This window comes from Epinephelus fuscoguttatus, linkage group LG7 (assembly GCF_011397635.1).
Source record: "Epinephelus fuscoguttatus linkage group LG7, E.fuscoguttatus.final_Chr_v1".
Lineage (NCBI taxonomy): Eukaryota > Metazoa > Chordata > Actinopteri > Perciformes > Serranidae > Epinephelus > Epinephelus fuscoguttatus.
This window is the reverse complement of record NC_064758.1, coordinates 43867543-43889415: the sequence shown is the minus strand read 5'-3', so window position 1 is coordinate 43889415 and position 21873 is coordinate 43867543. Positions and strand designations below refer to the sequence as shown.

General features: G+C 41.1%; 1 protein-coding gene across 1 annotated transcript in view; it reads left to right on the top strand.

Moving 5' to 3' along the window:
• LOC125892356 (macrophage mannose receptor 1-like) overlaps nucleotides 1–21873 on the top strand; it is a 58107-nt gene that overhangs the window by 21435 nt on the left and 14799 nt on the right. Inside the window, exons 8-13 of the mRNA XM_049582328.1 lie at nucleotides 1184–1403; nucleotides 2129–2473; nucleotides 3745–3857; nucleotides 4083–4215; nucleotides 16809–17002; nucleotides 21099–21318. Coding sequence (XP_049438285.1) covers nucleotides 1184–1403; nucleotides 2129–2473; nucleotides 3745–3857; nucleotides 4083–4215; nucleotides 16809–17002; nucleotides 21099–21318 — 1225 coding nt within the window. The remainder of the gene's footprint in view (nucleotides 1–1183; nucleotides 1404–2128; nucleotides 2474–3744; nucleotides 3858–4082; nucleotides 4216–16808; nucleotides 17003–21098; nucleotides 21319–21873) is intronic.

Here is a 21873-nt window from a genome sequence, read left to right as displayed (position 1 = left end):
TCCAGGACTGTAACATGCTCATGTTTAACCCAAACAATGTGTCATGTGACTGCAGAGTTCATTTGAAACTGGACTGAGACCACCTCTTCAATAAGGTCTCAGTCCAGTTGCATTTGCCACCATTTCTCACAACATCCTCCTTAACAGACTGGCCTCCATTGGAATCACTGACACACCCCTTTCCTGGTTTAAATCCTATCTCTCTGACCGTACTCAGATTATCCAGCTCAAAACATTCAAATCTCAGCCATTTCCAGTTCCTTCCGGTGTTCCTCAAAGTTCTGTCTTGGGCCCCCTTCTGCTTATCACCTACTTACTTCCTCTTGGTTACATCTTCCGTAAATTCATCATCCATTTCCATTGCTATGCGGATGACACCCAGCTCTATCTGTCCACCAAACCTACCTCCAACCTCCCACCCTCCTCCGTCTCTGACTGCCTTCAGGAAATCAAGTCCTGGTTCTCCTGCAACAGTGATTAAAATGAGTTACTTTTCATTGGCACCAAATCCACCTTAGCAAAAATTAAGAGTTTCACACTTGACATTGATAACTCCTCAGTCTCCCCCTCCCCGCAGGTTAATAGTCTGGGTGTCATCCTCAACAGCACTCTGTCAGCCTATTCAGTATGACTCCCATCTGCCTAGCCACACACATCCATAATTTACACAGAATTTTATTTACAGTAAACTTGTTTTGCTCTTGTTATTTATTTGTTTATTTTATGTTACTTGATTCCTTACCTCGTTGACTTTTTATTTGCTGTTATTTTCTCTGTCTTTGCCTGCAAGGTGACCTTGAGTGTCGTCAAAGGCGCCTATAAATAAAATGTACGATTGTTATTATTATTATTAGAATTATTATCACTTACATGGAAAGCACATTACAAGGGGATCTCTTAATGTCCAGTATGATTAGAGGAAGCAAAACCTGTTTCACTGTTCATATGAGTTCCTGAAGACAGACGAAAAACTGTGAACCTGTCCTTTATGAGTTTTGCAAATAGAAACTCTGTTATGAAAGCTGAGCCAAATCATATGCAAAATCCTGTCATAAAGTTATAGAGGATCAGGCTGACAGGTGGCATCAAGGCTGTAAATGGAAGTTTTATGTAAATATATTGCCTTGATCAAAGGCCAGAGCGAGGTCTAATTCCTTATATCACAATCAAATCTTGTTTTCAGCGAGCCTGGATAGGGCTGTACGATGACGTGGACAGCTGGAGGTGGTCACTGTCTGACACAAGTTACTACAAAGACGGGGAGACAGAGTTCAGACAATGGTCGCCTGGAGAGCCAAATAATGAATACAGTGGAGAACACTGCACATGGATGTATGACAGTGGCCTTTGGAATGATGCCCCATGTGAATGGCAATATAAGGCAGTCTGCTCAGACGTCAGAGGTGAGAATATTAACTCATGAAGTTAAAAACATATCAGGTTAGTTTCTTGACCTCTGACCCTTCTCTGCTTCTCTTTGCCTCTGAAGCAGGTTCATATAAAGTCTGTTGACCCTTACAACTGGAATATTAACACAGGTTCATTTCTAATTCAAAACTAGAATTACCGCCTGTGGTTGTGTGCCTTTGTAAACTAGTCAAGTTACAGTTTACATCCATGCCTGTCCAGACTCATGTAGCCATGACAGTCAACAATGCTGCAAAGACGCTACAGATTCTAAAACATGGATGCTTCACACACATCTTCAACTCTGAATATCTGCCAGTAAAGTGTTTTTGCAGAACGTTATGATGTCACAGTGATGCTGACCTTTGACCTTTGGGATATAATCATCACTTCATGATTTCATCATGAGACATTTGTGTGAAATTTAGTCATAATTAGTGTATCAATTCTTGAGTTATGGCAAAAACAAAATTTTTGTGACTTCACGGTGACTTTGACCTTTGATGCCAAATTTTAATCAGTTCATCCTTGAGTGCCAGAGGACGTTCGTGCCAGATTTGAAAATATTGCCTTAAGATGTTCTTGAGATCACATTCATGAGAATGGGATGGACAAATGGACGGAGGGACAACCTGAAAACTAAATAAAAAACTAAATAATACGTATTTATGTTGTATGCAATGGTGTCTCTTCACAGCACTTCACTGTGGTCTATTTTCAGGGTCTAATGTGACATTTGTCCTCACTGACGCCTCCATGACATGGACTGAGGCCCAGAGCCACTGCAGAGTAAACTACACAGACCTGACCAGTGTGAGGAACATGACAGAGAACCAGAAGGTACAGGAGCTGATACCTGCAGGAGAACGTGTCTGGATCGGCCTCTTCAGAGACTCCTGGAAGTGGTCGGATGGAAGTAGCTCCTCATTTAGGTACTGGAAACTGAAACCTAAGGAACCTAATAACAACTATGGGAAGGAGGCTTGTGTGGCTGCAGACTTTGGCCAATCTGGAGGATGGGAGGACTGGAACTGTGACTTTGAGAGAGCGTTCATTTGCTACAGTGGTAAGCTGTCATTTGTTTAGCCTTTAAATGTGGAGTTAGATTTCCTTTATTTGCAGATACAGTAGACAAACTCCTCAAACAACAAACAAAGAGAAAAGAAAATGTCCAAACTCATAAAGTTATGTAGATAATACATTTTAACATCTGTAATGTTGATAATGTTCATGAAAATATTTGGACAATTAACATGCTGTAGGGATCAGCTGCAGATGAGTTTTTGTTGTGTCATAAGTCCAGTTCAGACCAAAGATTCAAGATGAGGCAAATTGAAACAAGCAACTACTTGAGATGCGCCGCACTGCAACCAGATGAGATGGTGTATCATCTCTACTCAACAACTCTCTGTACTTCTGATCTGTAACGTTGACAGGAAGTGACCTCACGATGAGACGGTGTATCATCTCTAGTCAACAACTCTCTGTACTTCTGATCTGTAACGTTGACAGGAAGTGACCTCACGATGAGACGGTGTATCATCTCTAGTCAACAACTCTCTGTGCTTCTGATCTGTAACGTTGACAGGAAGTGACCACCATGAGGCGGCGTATCATCTCTAGTCAACAACTCTCTGTGCTTCATTCTGATTTGCAGCTTTTCAGACTTATTTTGTGGCTGAATATAATTTGTAGTTTCTTAAAATCTGAATGAGGATAGTGATAGTGAGATACTGGCTACAGTGATGAAACAAAACCAGCATCAGATGGACTGTATTCATAATCAATACGCACAATAATATAAATAACCAGCACCAATTCATCAGTCAGTGAGAATGTGTGTGTGGGCGGGTGTGGGCTGGCACATACAGCCAGCAGCAGCAGTGACCCACCGTCTGACACCAGCACACTGTGAGGACAGAAACAGAGGGCTCTGTGGGGATGGAGCACCTGCTGCAGCAGGCAAACACATCATCTGTGGTCATTTTGACTTGACCAGCGGACTTCACTACAAGCTGATTGGCTGTTGAAACAGGTGACGTGCTTTAAAACCAGCCGCCGGCCATTTGACCAGCTGAGTGTCAGGTGACACCATCAGCCAGCTTGAGTCGAGCTCAGACCGGTCAGTTCACACTGCTGCTACTTTTCTCTGCAATGTTCTAAAACAGTTTCGTCTTGTCGCGGATGTTTGGTCTGAACTGGGCTCAAGACTGGCAGAAACCAGCAATAAGGTCCATGCTAAGATAAGCTAAGATTTTCTTGGGCCATAAAACAGCTGCCTTTAGAGATTAAGCTGATGGAAAATGTAATACCTTATTTTTCCTCTATCGTTTAAAGTGTCAGTGCCTGTTTCAAAGAAAGCAATGAAAGTGATGAAGGTGAGGTTTGAGACACAGGACTCCTCTCTGGATATGAATGACCCTGTTGTGATGGAGGACATCTTAAAGAAGGTAAATATTTCTAATATTACAATAAACAGAATGACCAGGTCATTTGTTTGATTTGGCTGACTACTAAGAACGTTGTAAAAATGCTATATGCAGCGTAAGCATGTATGTCTCCATTATTGAGGGCAGATGTGTCAAAAATCATGCAAACAATGAAGCAGTTACAGTTTAGTGAGGAGTTTTTCTCTGCTGGTGATTTTCAGGAAAGCAAATGTTTTTGTGTCTCAGCTCAAACAGAAGCTGAAGGACCAGGGGCTGAATGACGACATCAAACTGAGCTGGAGGAAGCAGCCAGATGGGAAAGTCTTCCACAAGGAAGAGAAGAAGAAGAAGAAGACCAGTCCGAAAAAAGATGAGCTTTAATCTTTCAGTCCACTCTTCCGTCATCTTCAACTTGCTTTTCTGCTTGTTCTTCACAATAGCCCTCATTTATCAACCTAACTTAGAAACCAGCTCAGATCTGAGCATAGAAATCTTATGAGAGGATTTGTGTGTGACTCATGAAACATTCCTATCTTCAGTGTAGGAACGATCGGGTGTTGACAAATGTGACAACTGAAAACAATCGTCATTTACAAATTCTGCCCCAATAAATTCTGGGTTAATAGGCCACACCCCTAGAGTTTACAACATGGAGATACAGCAAAGAAGAGAGACCTCTCTAGGCTAGAAATGGAAACACTGATGTCCCACGTCCAATTTAATCAACTGTATGTGCAACCCATGTATACTTGTAATAGCATGAGTTGGACAGACAGTTCAGTGTGGTGTCAGCAGTGATGCAGTCGTTTTTGAATTACAGAATGAACTACATTCCATCCCTTACCTGTGTCATGAGCTTTGGGTACTTACCAAAAGAATGAGATCAAAGATACAAGTGGCCGAAATGAGATTCCTTCATTGGGTGTCTGGGCTAGACCCTGGAGGCAGTGAGGAGAGGACCTCCAACATCCAGAAAGAGCTCGGAGTAGAGCCTCTTCTCCTTTGTGTCCAAAGGGGCCAGTTGAGGTGGTTCAACATCTGATCAGGATTCTCAAGGCGCCTCCCTTTTGGATGTGTTCCAGGCACACCCAACTGGTATGACACCCCGGCGTAGACCTAAAACACACTGGGGAGTAGGGTGACCATATTTTGATTTCCAAAAAAGAGGACACTCGGCCCGGCCACGACATAGCCTACTTAAATGATACTCGCAGTTTACTCAAAGATGCCTTATCATTTTAATATATTTAAAATGTATATGTATGGATAGAAAATTCAGTAATATTACAAAATAATATCTCTCAAAGACAGAAATTCAGATAGGCCCCAATAGGGGACACATAGACACACTAGAGTGTGGCGATCCAAGCCCGATGGTACCCGACGGGTCGGGCTGGGTTTGGTCGAAAATGTAGCTATAAACTGTATTCGGGCTCGGGTCGGATTCGGTCAGCTTTATGTGAAAATGTTGTGTAAAAATAAATAAAATCCTATTGTCTGTCCTGTTTATTGCTTGGGCACTGTTATTTACGTGACAACACCTGAACATAACACACACAGACACACACACACACATTGGCTGTTTGTTTCTACCTCTCCCCTCGCTGGAAGTCTCGGACCTCCAGCCGCCCGCCTCCACCTTGATTAAACGCTGAAAATAAAATGAAAGCGGAAGACATGTTTTTCCTGTTTTATCTTATTTTGTTTTATTTCTCTCTCTCCTCTCGCTAGAAGCGTCGGACCTCCCGCCTCCCGCTCCCGCCTCCCGCTCCCGTCTCAATCACGGCGGTCTCCCTCTCCGCAGCGGAGCACCCACGGTGCACGCTCGGCCTGTTAAATAGCCTGTAACCGTAACACCTGTGTGACACAAGCTCAGTGCTTTGGTCATTAAATAATGTCGGGCTCGGTTCGGGTTCGGACAGAAATATGCGGCCCGTGCCGCACTCTAACACACACACAAACACACGGGGACATTATCATCAGTTTATAAAAACCCCCCGGACGGCCCGGGCGGGATGTGAAAAGTGGACATGTCCGGGCAAAAGAGGACGTTTGGTCAGCCTACTGGGGAGGTTATATATCTCATGATGGATGGATGGATTTTTTTTTGATAACTGATTACTCATTTAATTCGGGTTTCATTTTGAGGTTTGAACTGTTGGTCGGACAAACTAACATTTGAAGGCGTCACTGTGAGCTCTGGTCTTTCTCAATATTTTCTTTTCTTACATTTTACAAACTAAACAATAAATGAATTGATCAAGAAAATAACCATCAGATTAATCTACTATTGCTCCACCTCGACCAAGTACCAGAGTCAAAAGCTGCTGTAACATTCATGCACGAGTAATAATGATCTCATAAATTATATAATAGTATGCAGGATGTATCATACCAAATGCTCTCAATGAGCCATTTCTCTGCAGTGACTGTTTTTACTTTGATACTTAAAGTGCATTTTCTGATAATAATTAAATACTTTTATTAAAGTACCATTCTTAATGCAGGACTTCGTTCGAAAGTATTTTAACAGTGTGGTGTTGGTACTTTTACTTATTACATTTTCTTTCATAGACCATGTACAAAAACCATTCCTCTCACACAGAGAGAAGAGATGCATTGTACCAAATGTTCAGCCATGTTGGCAGCGTGGCTCAATGGATGCCACAGTTGGCCGGTCTCCACACTGATATTTGCTGTGCTTTGGTATGAAATTCATGAACCTCAGAGGATGAACCCAACTGACTTTGGTGAATTCCTGACCTTCTCCTCTAGCGCCACCGTGGGGTTGGCCTTTGTGATTCACACTGAAATATCTTGATAACAATACGATCACACACCATGAATTTTACCACAGATATTCAAGGTTCCAGGAGGATACATTCAAACAACTAAGGTAATCCTCTAATCTCTTGAATCAGATATCTGCATGCAGAATCTGTAGGCAGCAGTACAAGATTTTGGTATCAGATACATTCTGGTTTCCATGTGCATTCCAAGCAGTGTTGACCAATCACGTTTTAGCAGGCTTTGGTTCGCTGCAAGTAAACAGTTCATCTGGAGAGTAAGGAGACAAAAGCATGGGCCAAAATGCAGTCTTGGAACCCTTCAGCTGATGTCTGACAATTAATAGACTCACAAGTCAGTCTTTAGATGCTTTGCTTAACTAAAGACTGATGACTTTCTCCCTAAGTTTGTGTTTAGATGGGTGGATACAATTTCAGAGTTTAAAAAACTCCCTACGTTGCAGAACCAATAGTAAATCTGCAGGGCGGTCCTTCGGTGGCTCGCTGAACTCTTGTGCTCGTAAACATAGTCCCACTAGAAACACGTGTAGCGGTACAAAATGGCTCAGCCGCGCTCGCAGAAAACGCCGTCAAAGTTAGTGGATGTTTGTTGCGTTTGCGGCGACACATTCTCACCAACTAAAAGAAAACATAATCTTTTACAAGGCCATGACTCATCCGTCCGGCCGGACTATAGAGGGAATCACCTTGTTGTTTACAAATACTTCCGAGTAGAAACCCAGCAGAGCTTTTAGCTATATATACACACACATATATATCTATCTATATATATACACACATATATATCTATATATATATATATATATATCACATTTTTCACATCACTGTATCACCGTTTAGACTAATCCGACATTTGTAAAGTCTATAAACACAATGATTGAACAAACATTACTATTTCTTAGCCGTTAGCGGTGTCTGTAATAGGTAATAACTCATTAAACGGTCCGTGAAAAAAATATTTTTTCCAGCGGATATCTTAGTTACAACATGGTTGAGCTAACAAAGCAGTTTTGTGTTGCAATGTGTGGTATTTATTCAGTTTTGGGAAATCACGATGTCTAGAAAGCATCAGTGGCTGCAGCTGACAGGGACAGCTAACAGCAGCAGCAAAGCTAACATCAGGACATCATCTGTTAAAAGCCTCCCGTTGTCGGATACGACATGAAACTACTCCAGTTAGCTCAATCGTGCTGTAACTAAGACATCCGCTGGAAAAAATATTTTCTTCACGGATGAGCACACGTTTGATAAAACAGAGTTAAATCTCTCGGCATCCATTTTCAAGCTCTCTGTGTGTTTGTTTCCTTGCGGACGAGAAAAGGGGGAGCGCACATTTCCGGGAGGGCGTGTCCTTTTCAAAAATGCAAGACGCGTTGCTTTGTTGCTGGCCGTTTTCGCCGGTGTGTTAAACACACTTTAGAAAGGAGTGTCCCCAGACTATCAGAAGACGGAGATCTCTGATTGTCTGGTGGTGAGACTAGACAATTAATGTCTGACACCGTTTGATTAATCTGCATTCATACATTCATTCATTCATTCATTTTCTGTAACTGCTTATCTTGTTAGGGGTCGCCATGGTGCTGGAGCCTATCCCAGCTGACATCGGGCGAGAGGCAGGGTTCACCCTGGACAGGTCACCAGACTATCACAGGGCTGACACATAGAGACAGACAACCATTCACACTCACATTCACACCTACGGACAATTTAGAGTCACCAATTAACCTGCATGTCTTTGGACTGTGGGAGGAAGCTGGAGCACCTGGAGGAAACCCACGCTGACACGGGGAGGTCAGACTCTGCACAGAAGGACCCAGGGTTTGAACACTCATCGTGGATTCATACTAGGAACCCTCTTTTATCATGTATAGTAAAAAGGTGTTTTGCTTATTTTTTAAAAGATGTTTTTCATGTGAAGAAGGCCATGTTAAAGGTTGTTTCACCACGGGAGAAGCCAAGAAGTGAGATTCTGGTCTTAACTCAGTTTTCTCTTTTACAATTTTTATTGATTTTACATTAAACAGTATACTTTCGTTTACAGTGTACATACACCTCATAGAATATAGGAAAATAATAGCATAGTAGATGTAACATTCAAATACTTACAAGTATGTAAGATCCCTCACCCACTATGCCTCACTCTCAGAATAATGTTTTAATTGTCCTTATTCAGTGGTGTTTGCAAACCCTCATAATACTCTAAAAAGGGGGCCCATATTTTCCTAAATGTTTTCACTGAGCCTTGGAGGGTATGCCTAATTTTCTCTAATTTCAGAAAATACATGATGTCTCTAATCCATTTTGTGAAGCTAGGAGGAGCTTGTTCTTTCCAGGAGAGGAGGATGAGACGTCTAGCGATCAAAGAGGTGAAAGCTATAATTAGATGAGCTGTGCTTCTAAGGGAGTGAGTTTCAGGGGTGAATCCAAATAGGGCACATATAGGGTTGGGATTGATGACTCTTTGAGGCATCTTAGTATAGGCGCTAAAGATATTGGACCAAAATGTCCTAAGCCAAGGGCAGGACCAAAACATATGTATATAGTCCGCTGGTTGACCCTTACAGCGAGGGCATGAAGGGTCAACATTAGGGAAGAGTCTCGCCAGTCTTGCCTTGGTCAAGTGTGCTCTCATAACAATTTTCTGCAATAGATGGTGAAATGTCATTTAACTTAGAGTTTCTTGCTTTTTTTTGCCCTGGAAGAGTATTCAATTATTTGCCCTCGAAAATAAGCCTCGAAGGTCTCCCATAGGGTAGAATGGGAAACTTCTGGGGAGGTGTTGGTTTCAATGAAGAAGTTAATTTCTGAAGATCGTGATTTATAAACTGTTCATCGGCCAGGAGGAGAGGGTTAAGTTTCCAATTGCGAGAGCGCCTGGGGCAGTTGGGTAAAGCTTTGTGAAATGAGACAGTACCGTGATCTGAGATTGTAATACTATGATACGTACATGAACTAATGTTCCCCAGTAGTCTATTGTCTATCAGAAAGTAGTCGATCCAAGTATATGTGTGATGAACACTGGAGAAAAAGGAAAAAACTTTTTTGTTATAAAAAGATATCCGAAACGCCATTCTGAGCAATGAAATCATTAACAGCTTTGGCAGATTTGGTAAGGTGTTGGGCCCTGTTAGATGGTCTGTCTAATACTGTGTTTAGTGTGCAATTGAAATCGCCCCTTATCATCAAGTTGTAATGGTTATCACTTGGAAGAGAAAAAAAGCAAAACAAAACAAAAAAGAGAGAGAAAGGACAAAAATAGGGGAAATAAAATATGTATAAATGAAAAACTAAATATGTAAAAAAAAAAAAAAAAAAAAAAAGGTGACATACAAGCTTCTAATCATAAGGTAAAAGAAGGCATCTGGAAAGGAACAGGGGGCTTGGTCAGCACTTTTAACTAGCAGCTTGAGAACAACAGCTAACTTGCACTTGAACTCTGTTATAATGAACAAAAAGTACATTAAAGGGGATTACAGATTTTTAGCACAGAACTCTGCGCAGTAATACTACAGGCTCTATAGGCAACTGGAACAGTTATAAACTACTATCGCTAATAATAACAGACATCTATTTATATATGTCCACATGGACAGTGAACAGAACAGCAACATAAATAGCAGAGGGGAATTGTATATGTGTAGAGTGCAGCTAAGGTTTCCTTAGTTTCGTCTATCAGTGCGGCGCTTAGGGCATGTGCATATGTGAGTGTTTATATGTGCATGTGTATATGTGCGTGTGTGTGTGTGTGTGTGCGTGTATGTATATATGTGGGCCTGTATGTTATAGAGAGTGTGTCTATCATGTAAACAGTAGCCCGAGTCATGTGACTGAGCCGAGGTCCAACGGAGAGCCGTGGCTGAAAGAAAAAACAACAACAAAATACAAACAAGCCTGTGACCAGGGGCATATTACACAAAACTAGGATAAGGGATTAAGCCGGAATATCTTGGTTATCCTGGCTCAACTTATCCGTGATCCGGTTGCACAAAAGCGGGATAGTGGACAGCGGGATATGTTATGACCTAAGTTACCATGGAGATTTATTCTGTGGAGCTAGCCTGCTCCAGACCAGGGGCCTGTATCACGACGCGAGATCAACCTTTCCTGGGTTACCCAGACCCATCCGGGGTTGACTAACCCAAACAATGACAATCAGGATAATCGGTATCATGATGCTGGATATCAACTCGGTAACTCAACCCAGGGTTGCTTTATCAAGAGCCGTGAACGCGCATGCAGCGGACCAATCACAATCATGAGAGAAGCGCAGCGTCACTGAGCGTCCTAACTGAGCGTCCTCATAGAGCGCCGTATGTGAGGAAACGAAAACGTATTTCTCATGAGGATCAGAGATTAATTCTACTAAAATATGAGGAGGAGAAAAGCAAAGTTAGAGAAAAGGCCAACACTGTGGCAGCTGCAGGAGGAGGAAACATGCGTGGCAACGCATAACGGGATGAATAATGTTTAGTTTTAGTTTAGATTAGTTTATTTGCACATAATGTTAAAAACAGACAGTATAACATTTACAAGATTAAAAAAAGAAAAGTGCCGGAGAGGTTAGAAGCCACTAAAAGTTTATCAAAGAAATTCCCCTGTCAAAACATCAATGAAATCACATAATAGAGAAGAAAAAAATGGGTAAGGAAAGAAGAAATAGAGGAGAAGAGAAGGAAAAATCAAGACAAAATAAGGCAGCAAATAAAATGATGTGTAGGTTAAATGACTCATCACTGGTTCAAGTAGCTACAGTACCTGTACCTGTACATCTGACACTGATCACACCCATGAATCCCATGAAATCAATGCTGCGCAGATGAATTGCGTGTATTACAATTATCGTCTAACATCATTGTGTCTGATGAATTGGTCTTCTTTGTCATAACGTTATATATGCTACAATAAAGCTTAAAGCTGACGCCACAATTAAATCATATCAACACCAAATTGATAGTCTGAATAAAATCATCCTGATATTGAGCTGTGTTGGAAATTAACAGCTGTGCAGAAATATACCTAGTGTCCCTCTTTAAAAAACAAAAAGGAAAATCCCTCAAACACCATGAAGTGTAGACATGATAGGCTACTTTCCACATTTCCAGCAGCAAAGCTGTCAGTTAGGCCCATTATCTTTAACAGGGATCATTTCCTCCAACAAAACAAAATGTTGGCACTAATTAATGGTGCTATTAAGTGTTCGCAAATGATCAGTTTCTTTCTTATGAAGGGGTGGGATGAAAGTTTGACTTCTTCCCACTCCTTTTTGAACAATCTTTTCATTGTCTGTTGTTGTTGCTTTCTTTTCTTTTTTAATGTTCAAAATAAACTTTCAAATCAAAATCAATCAAATGAATTAAATTTGTCGTCATGACTGGGCTGCATTTCTGTCAGCGGAGTCATTTTTTTCCGAACAGCTGATTGGCCAGTGGGTGGTGCGGTTTATAGGATCAGATTCAACCCTGAACTTACCCTGCTCCGGAGCAGGATAGCCGTTCAGAGTAAGTTACCATGGTGATCTACCCCGATAAGAACTGAACCGGCTTCGTGAGACCGAAAACCCAGGGTTAACCCTGAAGTTACCTCGCTAAGACATTAATCCTGCTTCGTGATACAGGCCCCTGGCTAAGTTCCAAGATCTATTTAATCTCATCTCAGTCAGCAGTCACCACAAACGGAACCCAATAGTTATTCCACTGCCCACTGCACGTTGTTATCACATTCAGCCAGACCCACTGTCATTATTTAAACATTTGTGATCATTAATTGCAATCATTTTAGATAAATGATGATTTTAGATGATTTTGCAATCATTAGATAATTTACAGTTTCTCACAGACTATCTATAAAATACACATCCCATATAAATATAAATACACATCAAAGAGCAACATGATGTTCCTTTATTGAATAAGGATAAATCAAAGCAAGTAAACCATCAGCTCCTTTCAAAACTGAGGTCACACTCTGATTCTACAAGATAGAAAGCACGGAATCAAACATATTATACAACACAAGAATAAATACACATTCAAAGGTCTGTATACGATACACCCCGCATGTCTGCACACTGAAATAAATGCAGGACAAATCCATACACAACAAATGAACAGACAAATGAATGGATGCAGTAGCCTCCCTGCAAGCTTGTATACACACAGTATACAGCACAAACAACATAAGAGGCCAAATCAATTTAAATAGAATTTAAAAAAAAAACCAAATTCCTCTGCCAATGCAGGCCACATTTAACTGAAATTCACAGCATGCATGTTAACTAAAGTAATTTAACACATATTGGTCCCTGACCAGCCGACCACTGTCGTCATCAGGGAAGATGGCAGGATTGTCCCAGTCATGTGTGATGGCACTCTGGGGGCCCTCTCCTTCCTCAGGCAGGCCACATTGTGGAGGACACCACAGGCCACAGTGATGTCACATGCTCTCAAAGGGCTGACCCTTAAGTGGTGAAGACAGTGAAAGCGTGCCTTCGGGAGGCCAAAGGTCATTTCGATCCTGGCCCTTGTCCTGGCATGGGCATGATTATAGGCCTGCTGTGCTTCCTGAGGGTCTGTGTATGGTGTGAGGAGAAAAGGCCCCCAGCAACACACCAGAGAATTCACCTGTCAATACAAAATCTCATCATCACAACCTCATAAATAGAGGGACATTCTCGACACAGCCATGATGTAAAAAGTCGTTATTAACAGAGGTTGTGTGGCTCACCTTGTGATAGGCGCCGATAGATTCCAGAGGTCCGAAAGACTCGAGAGTCATGGACCGAGCCAGGCCACTTTGCCACAACATTGCTGATCAAATAGTCAGCATTGCAGACCATCTGAAATTATAAGATGAAGACTATTAAATGCTGTGAAAGGATTTCCTATTCACAAAATCGGGGGATATATATATATATATATATATATATATATATATATATATATATACTTATGATCAATCAGCATACACATGCACGTACACACACACACACACACACACACACACACACACACACACAAAATTGCATACATATAATGAAACAGCAGAGGAGCATGAAGCATGAGGAGCTAAGATAAGATAAGGTAAGGTAAGATAAGATAGAAGGAACTTTATTTATCCCAAAGGGAAATTCAATTAAGTCAGTGAGCTCATGTATTTATCAAAGAGTTATACAGTCTGATGGAGTTACATTTACACAATTTCACTCACATCTGCAGTCAATTTCACTTACAATTTCAACTGATTCATAATCAGAGTACAACTACGTTTTCGGAGATGTTAATTAACTATTTGGATTGTAACTGTGATGGTTTCAGCGGAGCAGTGAGTGTGTATTTGTGCACTACTTACGCATTCAGGCCGTCTGCAACTTTGCCATGCTTTCTCTCGTTGTTTTATTACTGTGGCGGTGTTGCCTTTCTTTATGATTTGATCCTTTACCTCTTCGTAAGCCTCCATGAGGATTTCTGCCTGCGACGGGGAAAAGTACGCCGCTCTTGTTGCCATGGTGAATCGGTGAATCTGTGATCGATGGCGGGGTCTATTTGAGGAAGCCGCGTGCGTGCACTGATCCAGGATTGGTTTCACCTGGCTTGATGAATCCGTGTCTGCTCATCCTGGCTTGGTCTTTGTACAACCAATTAAGCCTGGACGCTCTTGTTTTGGATTCGCTGAACCCAGCTCAGTCATTTATCCTGGATGTCTGAATCCTACTTTTGTGCAACGGGCCCCAGCATTACACCCAAAGCACCTACTAGACTAGATTATAAACAACTTTGATAACGAAAAAGGAACAGACAAAAAGCATTATGATTCCTGATACTTCACAATGTGTCGACACCAGTAACTTATCCGAGAGGTTGTAATATACTCAGTATGAAAAAGGAAAAGAAAGAAAAAAAATACGAGCATTACATAGTCAGAATGGTTTATGATGTGGAAGGTGTGGGAGAAGTACCTTGCCGGCTTTTTTGAAGAAAGGTGGAAACTTCATCAGGAGAGAAAAAAAACAGTTTCTGTCCGTTCTTGTCAGTGACTTGCAGTTTGGCAGGGAAGAGCATCCTATATCCGAATCCGGCGTTTCTCAGCTGAGACTTGACCATGAAGAACGCCGCTCTTTTCTTGGAGACCTCCGTGCTCTAGTCTGGATAGATGTGTATGTCGGATCCGCGGAAGGAGAGAGACCCAGCCTCTCTAGCCAGCTTCAGGATACGCTCCTTGGTCTGGTAATGGTGGATACGTGCGATGAATGGGCACGGAGGGTCGTCCTGTTTCTTTCGAGGTATGCCTATCCTGTGCGCCTTGTCTACAGCTGGAGTGGTGGGAAAAGCCTCTGCGCCGAAAGTTTCTTTCAGGAATGCTTCCATAAAAGCGATAGGCTGCGGGCCCTCTACCCTCCCAGATAAGCCAGTTATACGGATATTGTTGCGCCTCGATCTGTTTTCTAAGTCATCGGTCTTAAGTTTGAGCGCATCGTTTTCTTTGGATAAGGCCATGCAGGTGGACTCGAGAGTTAGTAGCCTGGTTTGCATGTCCCTGAATGACGTTCCCAGTTGTTGAATATTCTGGTCGTGGCACTCAATAGTTGCTCGGTCAGCAGAAAGTTCAGCAGGAAGTTTGGCAATGATGCAATCCTCCACTGACTTTAGTAGTTTCTCCATGTCAGCCAGCGTTAGCGTCGTGTCGCTAGTAGCATGCTGCTCGGTTTGGCTAGCATGTGTGTCGTTGTCATGATTATTTTTGGAAGATTGCTCGTCTGTAGGTTGGGTTTGCTTTCTAGTAGTTTTTCCCATAATTATGAGCCTTTCGTACAGGTCTGCGCAGGTTAACTGCAATAATGGAACACGTATGGTTCAAATTTTGGCCGGATTTTTAACAGAGCTCTTCCGGTTTGCAGCTTACTCCGTCATCGATTAAACCGGAAGTCCCGGTCTTAACTCAGTTTTGACAGAATATGTAGTTTGTAACACACTTTGTCTTTGTACAGCACAACACTCCTGCCAAATGTTTGAAAGTATGAAAAAGTGGATCCATTGTAGAATGAATCTTTATAATGTAATGGAAATGTCACTGCCTTTAAATGACTAATGATCATTCACTACAGAGTGTGGTCACTGTTTGTTTGTGGCTGTAGTCCAACAACATGGCAGGCCTGTCAGACATGTTTTTGAAAACGAGGAAAACTGCTGAGTTTTTTGCCTATTATGCAAATAATTGTTGCGTCAGAACACTTTGCATGACGTTAAAATGACAGTGAGGTACTGTGAGGCGTTTGTGTTGAACATCAGGAGCTATTTCAACAGCTGCAAGTCTGAAGTCACGCATTCAACAAACTGAGAGCGAACAAGATGGACACAGTTCTTCTGCTCATCACAGCAGGTCAGTGTTTGTTTTATCAATGTTTATTCTTCTGTTACAGCACTTTGATATATCCCTGTGTGGTACACATTATGATGCCAGTTGGGGAAAACAAAAGTTTGAATTGTTTTTTTCTAAATGAAATAGACCAAGTAAACATAATTTAAAGACATTTTCAAGAAATATTATTATAGGCTTACACTTATGGGTACGTTACCTTAACGCAACACAGAACTGTGATAAGAAATGTTTTTAAAGTCTTACTGTTTAGAATTGTAATTAAATTGAATACAATACTAATGTCTGAACGTTTCCCTCAGACAACACTGTACCACTGTGGAACAGCCCATAGAAATGAATGCTTAGAGAGTGTAAACATGATTTATTAAACTATCATAACCCTCTTCTTAACAAAGTCAGTTATATTTCAGTGTTTGAGGGCACCCCTTAAATTACACACAGCAGCACATCTTTTACTCATATTTATTGAGACTATTTATTTCAATATCCTCACAGTCATACAGTCAGACATGTTCGTCTGAACATGGGTGGGGACACATACTAAGTGAGGGGGTGTGGGCCCTTTTCAGCATCAAACACTTAATTTCCTTTTTTCTGGAGAAGTTTTCTGCATCAATTTATGACGCAAATGTCTTGATGCCGCTCTGACACACAGACACACTTGTTTTATTTCACAACAGTGACATGGTAAGACCTTGGGCAAACATTGAAATGTAACGTGACAACGTAAAGAGATATAAAAAGTTATCTGTAGTCTGAATCTGATCACTATGCATGTGTGTCACTACAGGGCTGTGTGCTGTCTCATCACATGCTGAACGTCAGTACCATGTTGTTTATGACCTGAAGAACTGGACTGAAGCACAAAGTTACTGCAGAGAGAAATACACAGACCTGGCTACTGTCGACAACATGGAGGACATGACGACCCTGGACAACATGGCAGATACAAGCAGAATGGTCTACTCAGATGGATACAACAACGTTAGTGCACTTTTTTCTGCCTTTCATTTCAAGGTCATTTTGATAAGTGTGTCAGTGACAGGTGGTTTGAAAGTATTCAAATCTGATCCTACATAGTAATTATAGTAAATATCTCCTGTAAAATGTAGTAGAGTAGAAGTATAAAGTGTTTTTAGTATAAACTTCCCTCATGGTGTTTGAGCAGACAGTGTTTCCCTGTTGAGCTGCAGTGGAGGGATGGTAACAAAAGGAGGAAGACTCTAACTTTGGAAGATCTCCACAGACAGATGAAGTTTGTTCCCCAGCTGTAGCAGCTCAAAATGATAATAATAATAATAATAACAATAATGGTAATCACAATAATAACTAATAATAACACTTTAAATGTAATAAAAGCTCAAAATGTAATCAGCATACATTAACATTAATTAAGAGACAATCATTTTTTTAGTTTATAATGTGAAGAATTGTAAAATGTCACTTTTATGTGGTAGTTCAGACATCGACAGTGACGATGTGTTGTTGAATGTTTGCATCAAAAGTCCTACAGTTCACTCAGTGTGATGATGTGTGTGAGTGTGTGTGGGCTGGAGAGCTGTTCAGATCGCACAGTCACACATTCAGTAAGAAGAAACGGTTCATGGTAATGTTAATGATGTGTGGAGGCTACCTCACCTTCAAAGATAAACACTTTATTTCCTGTGCGCTCCTTTTGAGTTAAGTTAGGGCAAACTTTATCAACTTTGAAAACTGCCTGTGACAAATTCTTAACTAATTCAGAATTTGCTACAAACCCATTTAACACTAGAAGCACCTTATGGAACATACTATGGAATCAAATCTGTTTCGTATGTACTGGAACCGTGTGGAAATGTTTTGTAACTGCGTGAAAAAGTTTTGTATGAATGCATTCAAATCTGTGAATATGTAAAAAATATCCAAACAAATACATTTAAATTTTGAATCCATACAGAGATCCGCAGGTGTGCATGACATTTTCTGAACAAATGAAAAAGATTTGCACAATCATGAAAATATTTTGCAGTTATGGATCAAAATTTCACAAGTATAAAAAACGGACCTGACGACCCTGCTTGTGTGCACAACTATTACTGTTCTCTTCTCAGTCTTGTTTTTCGTTTCTTCAATAAAAACAAGTACACAAATCAGCTTCACTATAACTCGCAGCACTCACAGACAAACACTTGTCTTTATCTAGACACATTTTCCCCACAAATACAACATGCTAATATAATAAGCACAAGCCTGTGGCATTTTACATTGTCTATATTAGCCTAGCAGCTAGCGATCTTTTCTTCTTCTCATATAAAACCAGGGACAACAGCAACATGTAACGGCACATAATTTGGCTCCATAACAACTCCCAAGGTTCACTGACAAAACAACTGTCGTGTACTAAACACATTTTTTTAACAATACGACATGCTAACGTTATTAGCACAAGCCTATGGCATTTTACATTGTACTGATTAGCCTGACAGCCGGCGATCTTTCCCTCTTCTCATATGAAACCTGAATAAATCCCGAAGTATAAATCCCTGAAGGATAAATCACACACAAGACTTAAAATGCTATTTTAGTGGAGGCTTTACTGTCTTCGCAACTTATTGTTTTGTGGCGATACGGGGGGGATGGTGCGGTATAAGAGGGTCTTCAGTCAATCTGGTTAAATTGTACACTTCAACTATATTGTTGCCAACAACGCCACCTGGGGAATTTCGCCCCAGGAATTACTTTTACACCAAGTGCACCTTAAGACACGCAAGTTCGTTTTACTCAAAGCAGATATGACACGATTCCTTGTTTTTAAAAAAGGCATATGCTTTATTACAAAAAGACAATTTAAAACGATAAAACACCAGTTACACAGGGGCAAATAAATGGGGGACTAAACTAGGGCTGAGGCTTACCGGGGTGAAGAGGCTATTGATGGTGTGGAGAAACCCCAACCAAAAATATAAGCACCCAGACACTTGTGAGAGTTACACAAGCACACAGTGAGGAGACCCAGAACCCAGGGGAGCACAGCACACGAAAAGGGGGGGGGGGGGGGGGACCCCGCCACCAGGTCACCACCACCACCACCGGACCTCAGCAACTAAAGGGAAACGAGGGGAAATTAGTGGGGTCACACCAACACAATTCAATAAACAGAAATATCCTAAACAAAACAGGCCATTGGCAGGCAATATAAATCATAAACTAAACAAAAACACAAACTGCCAACCGCCAAATAAAGAAAAGACAAACACTGAAAAAAATTAATCCTCTGCCCAAACAAAATATCAAAGCCAAAGAAATTAGGGAAATCAGACAACAGGCAGAGGGAACTGAATACAGTAACCAAGAAAACAAAACCAATCCACCACAAAAAGGGTTTAACCCCACTCCCCAGTCGAACTTCGTTAAAATTGAGTTAAATGGTCGGTAAAACATAATACCAAGGCGTACAACGCAGGCAGATCAACCAAAACGAGTAGACAAAACAGGTTAAAGCAAAAAAGGAAATCAAACAACAAAAGCTAAGCAGCCGCGGTGAAAAGCAGCAGCTGTGAGAAACAGCGATCCAAAAGCAGCCGCAAAAGAAGCAGCAAAAAGCAACAAAAAGAAAAAGCAGCAGTGGAAAGCAGAAAGCAAAAACAGAAAACAAAGCAGCAGCGGTCCCCCGTAGCTGGTGGTGATGTGTCCCTTTAAACCCTGGCCGCAAACCCGGTCAGCTGGTGCTGACGTCACTCACGCACCATTGGCAGAGGGATCTGAGGACCCGATAAATTTATTATCTATAAATTTCGCATGTGCATACAACAATTGGGAATGCAGGAAGCTACATACCAGTTAGCAGGTCGACCAGTATGACACACACAGCAGAGGAAGAGGGAGAAGGTAACGAAGGTACCTGTTATCTCACTGTTTACCTCGCAGGCATGCGCAGGCAAAAACAGATGTAATCTGTCCTCCTGTTGCAGCCCGTGGGAGTGACAGCCAGGCGCACATAAAACGTGCGCAAATTGTGCAAATTAATGAAACAACTACACAAAGAAATAGTAATAAATTAGAAAGCGCATGTGTGTTTTTAAATAAATAACATATGCATGTCACCTCCCAGTCTCCATAAATAACAAAACGCTGAAGCATAATATTTATGACCTATGATATGGTACCCTGATAATCATTAAATATGCTCTGTGTGGGAAGCTCTCTCAGTAAAAAGAGGCGCAGTAAACTGCTTCAGCTTCCACACTCACTGCTCCTCCTGGTGGATAGACAGACCATTGCAACTGGTTTCTACAAATTAAACCTAGGGGCGTTACCAGTCGGCCCTGTATTCTCTACATATTTTCTCTAGCTATGAGCCCGGCCAGGTGACGACAGAGACCTGTCAGGGATCGGTCAGGGCTCTACCACGGGACAAACGGAAACTGGAAGTGGCTGCATCTGTGTAATGTAAGACAATCCTGAGGGCTTAACATAAGAACAGTTTTGTGCATAATGTAGTAAGATATTACATTATAGGAAAACTATTATAGTATTATACTATATGTTGAATAATGTACCTGTAATTAGTTCAGTGTATGGTGTAATAATTTCAAAAAACAAAGAGTACTCTCCTTGTTTTCTTAGAGCAAAGAAACTCTTCTAATTTCACGACACCAGTGTTATTACAAAACTGTTATCATGTTATGTGCTAATGTTTTTCTTACATTATGTGCTGATTATTACATTTAAATCATTTCATTATGGGCTGTTATTATATTTCAAGTTGCTACAACATCAGTTACACTGAAAGTGCATTAGCAGGAGATCTCTTCATGTCCAGTATGAACAGCAGGAATGATTACAGGAGGCAACACTTGTTTCACTGTTCATATGAGCTCCTGAATGTTGTTTGAAGACAGACTTCAATTTTGTGAACCTGTCCTTTAAGAGTTTTACACATTGAATCTCTCAGCTGTAAAATCCTGTAATAAAGTGGTGGAGGATCAGACTGACAGGCAGCATCAAGACTGTTAATGGCAAGTTTATGTAAAAATGTTGCCTTGAACAAAAGCTAGAGCGAGCTCTAATTCTTTATCTCACTGTCAAATATTGCTTTTAGCTAGCCTGGATTGGACTGTACGATGACATTAACAGCTGGAGGTGGTCACTGTCAGACACAAGTTTCTACAAAGACGGGGAGACAGAGTTCAGACACTGGGGGAATACACAACCAGACAGTTACGAGAGTAACGAACACTGCACAGTGATGTATGAGGATGGACTATGGAACGACGTCCCTTGTAATAGCCGCTATAAGGTCGTCTGCTCATATGTCAGAGGTGAGAATATGAACTAGTGAAGTTTTCCTTCTCTGCTTCTCTTTGCCTCTTTGTTTTCATTATTTGGGCCTCTGTAGTATCAGTCAATCCATCAAACCAACTTTATTTGTAGCACCTTTCATACAGGTGAGAGCAGTTCAAAGTGCTTTAAAGGTGACTGACAGGCTGAGAATAAGACAGAACAAATGGAAACAGTAAAACAGCTCAGTGTGTCTCCTGATGACATCACAGAGGGCTGATATGGACAGACTGCACACTTGTATGTTCACGTGAACACTGTGTGTGTGTGTGTGTGTGTGTGTGTTATATAAACATATATCTGAGAAAAATATAATGTATTTGTTTAATTTTTGTAGATTTTACAGATATGTGGAGAGATGGTTTAGAAATACCGTTATTCACTGATTTCATTTGCTAAGATGATAATGTTTCACATTTTTATTTCGACATTTTCATTAGTTTATTGATATTACATACTGCTTAATAAACAGTGCAGTGCACAGACATGTTGCAGAGCAGGTGCTCATGTGGAACAAAAAGGCATCCCTTTCACTT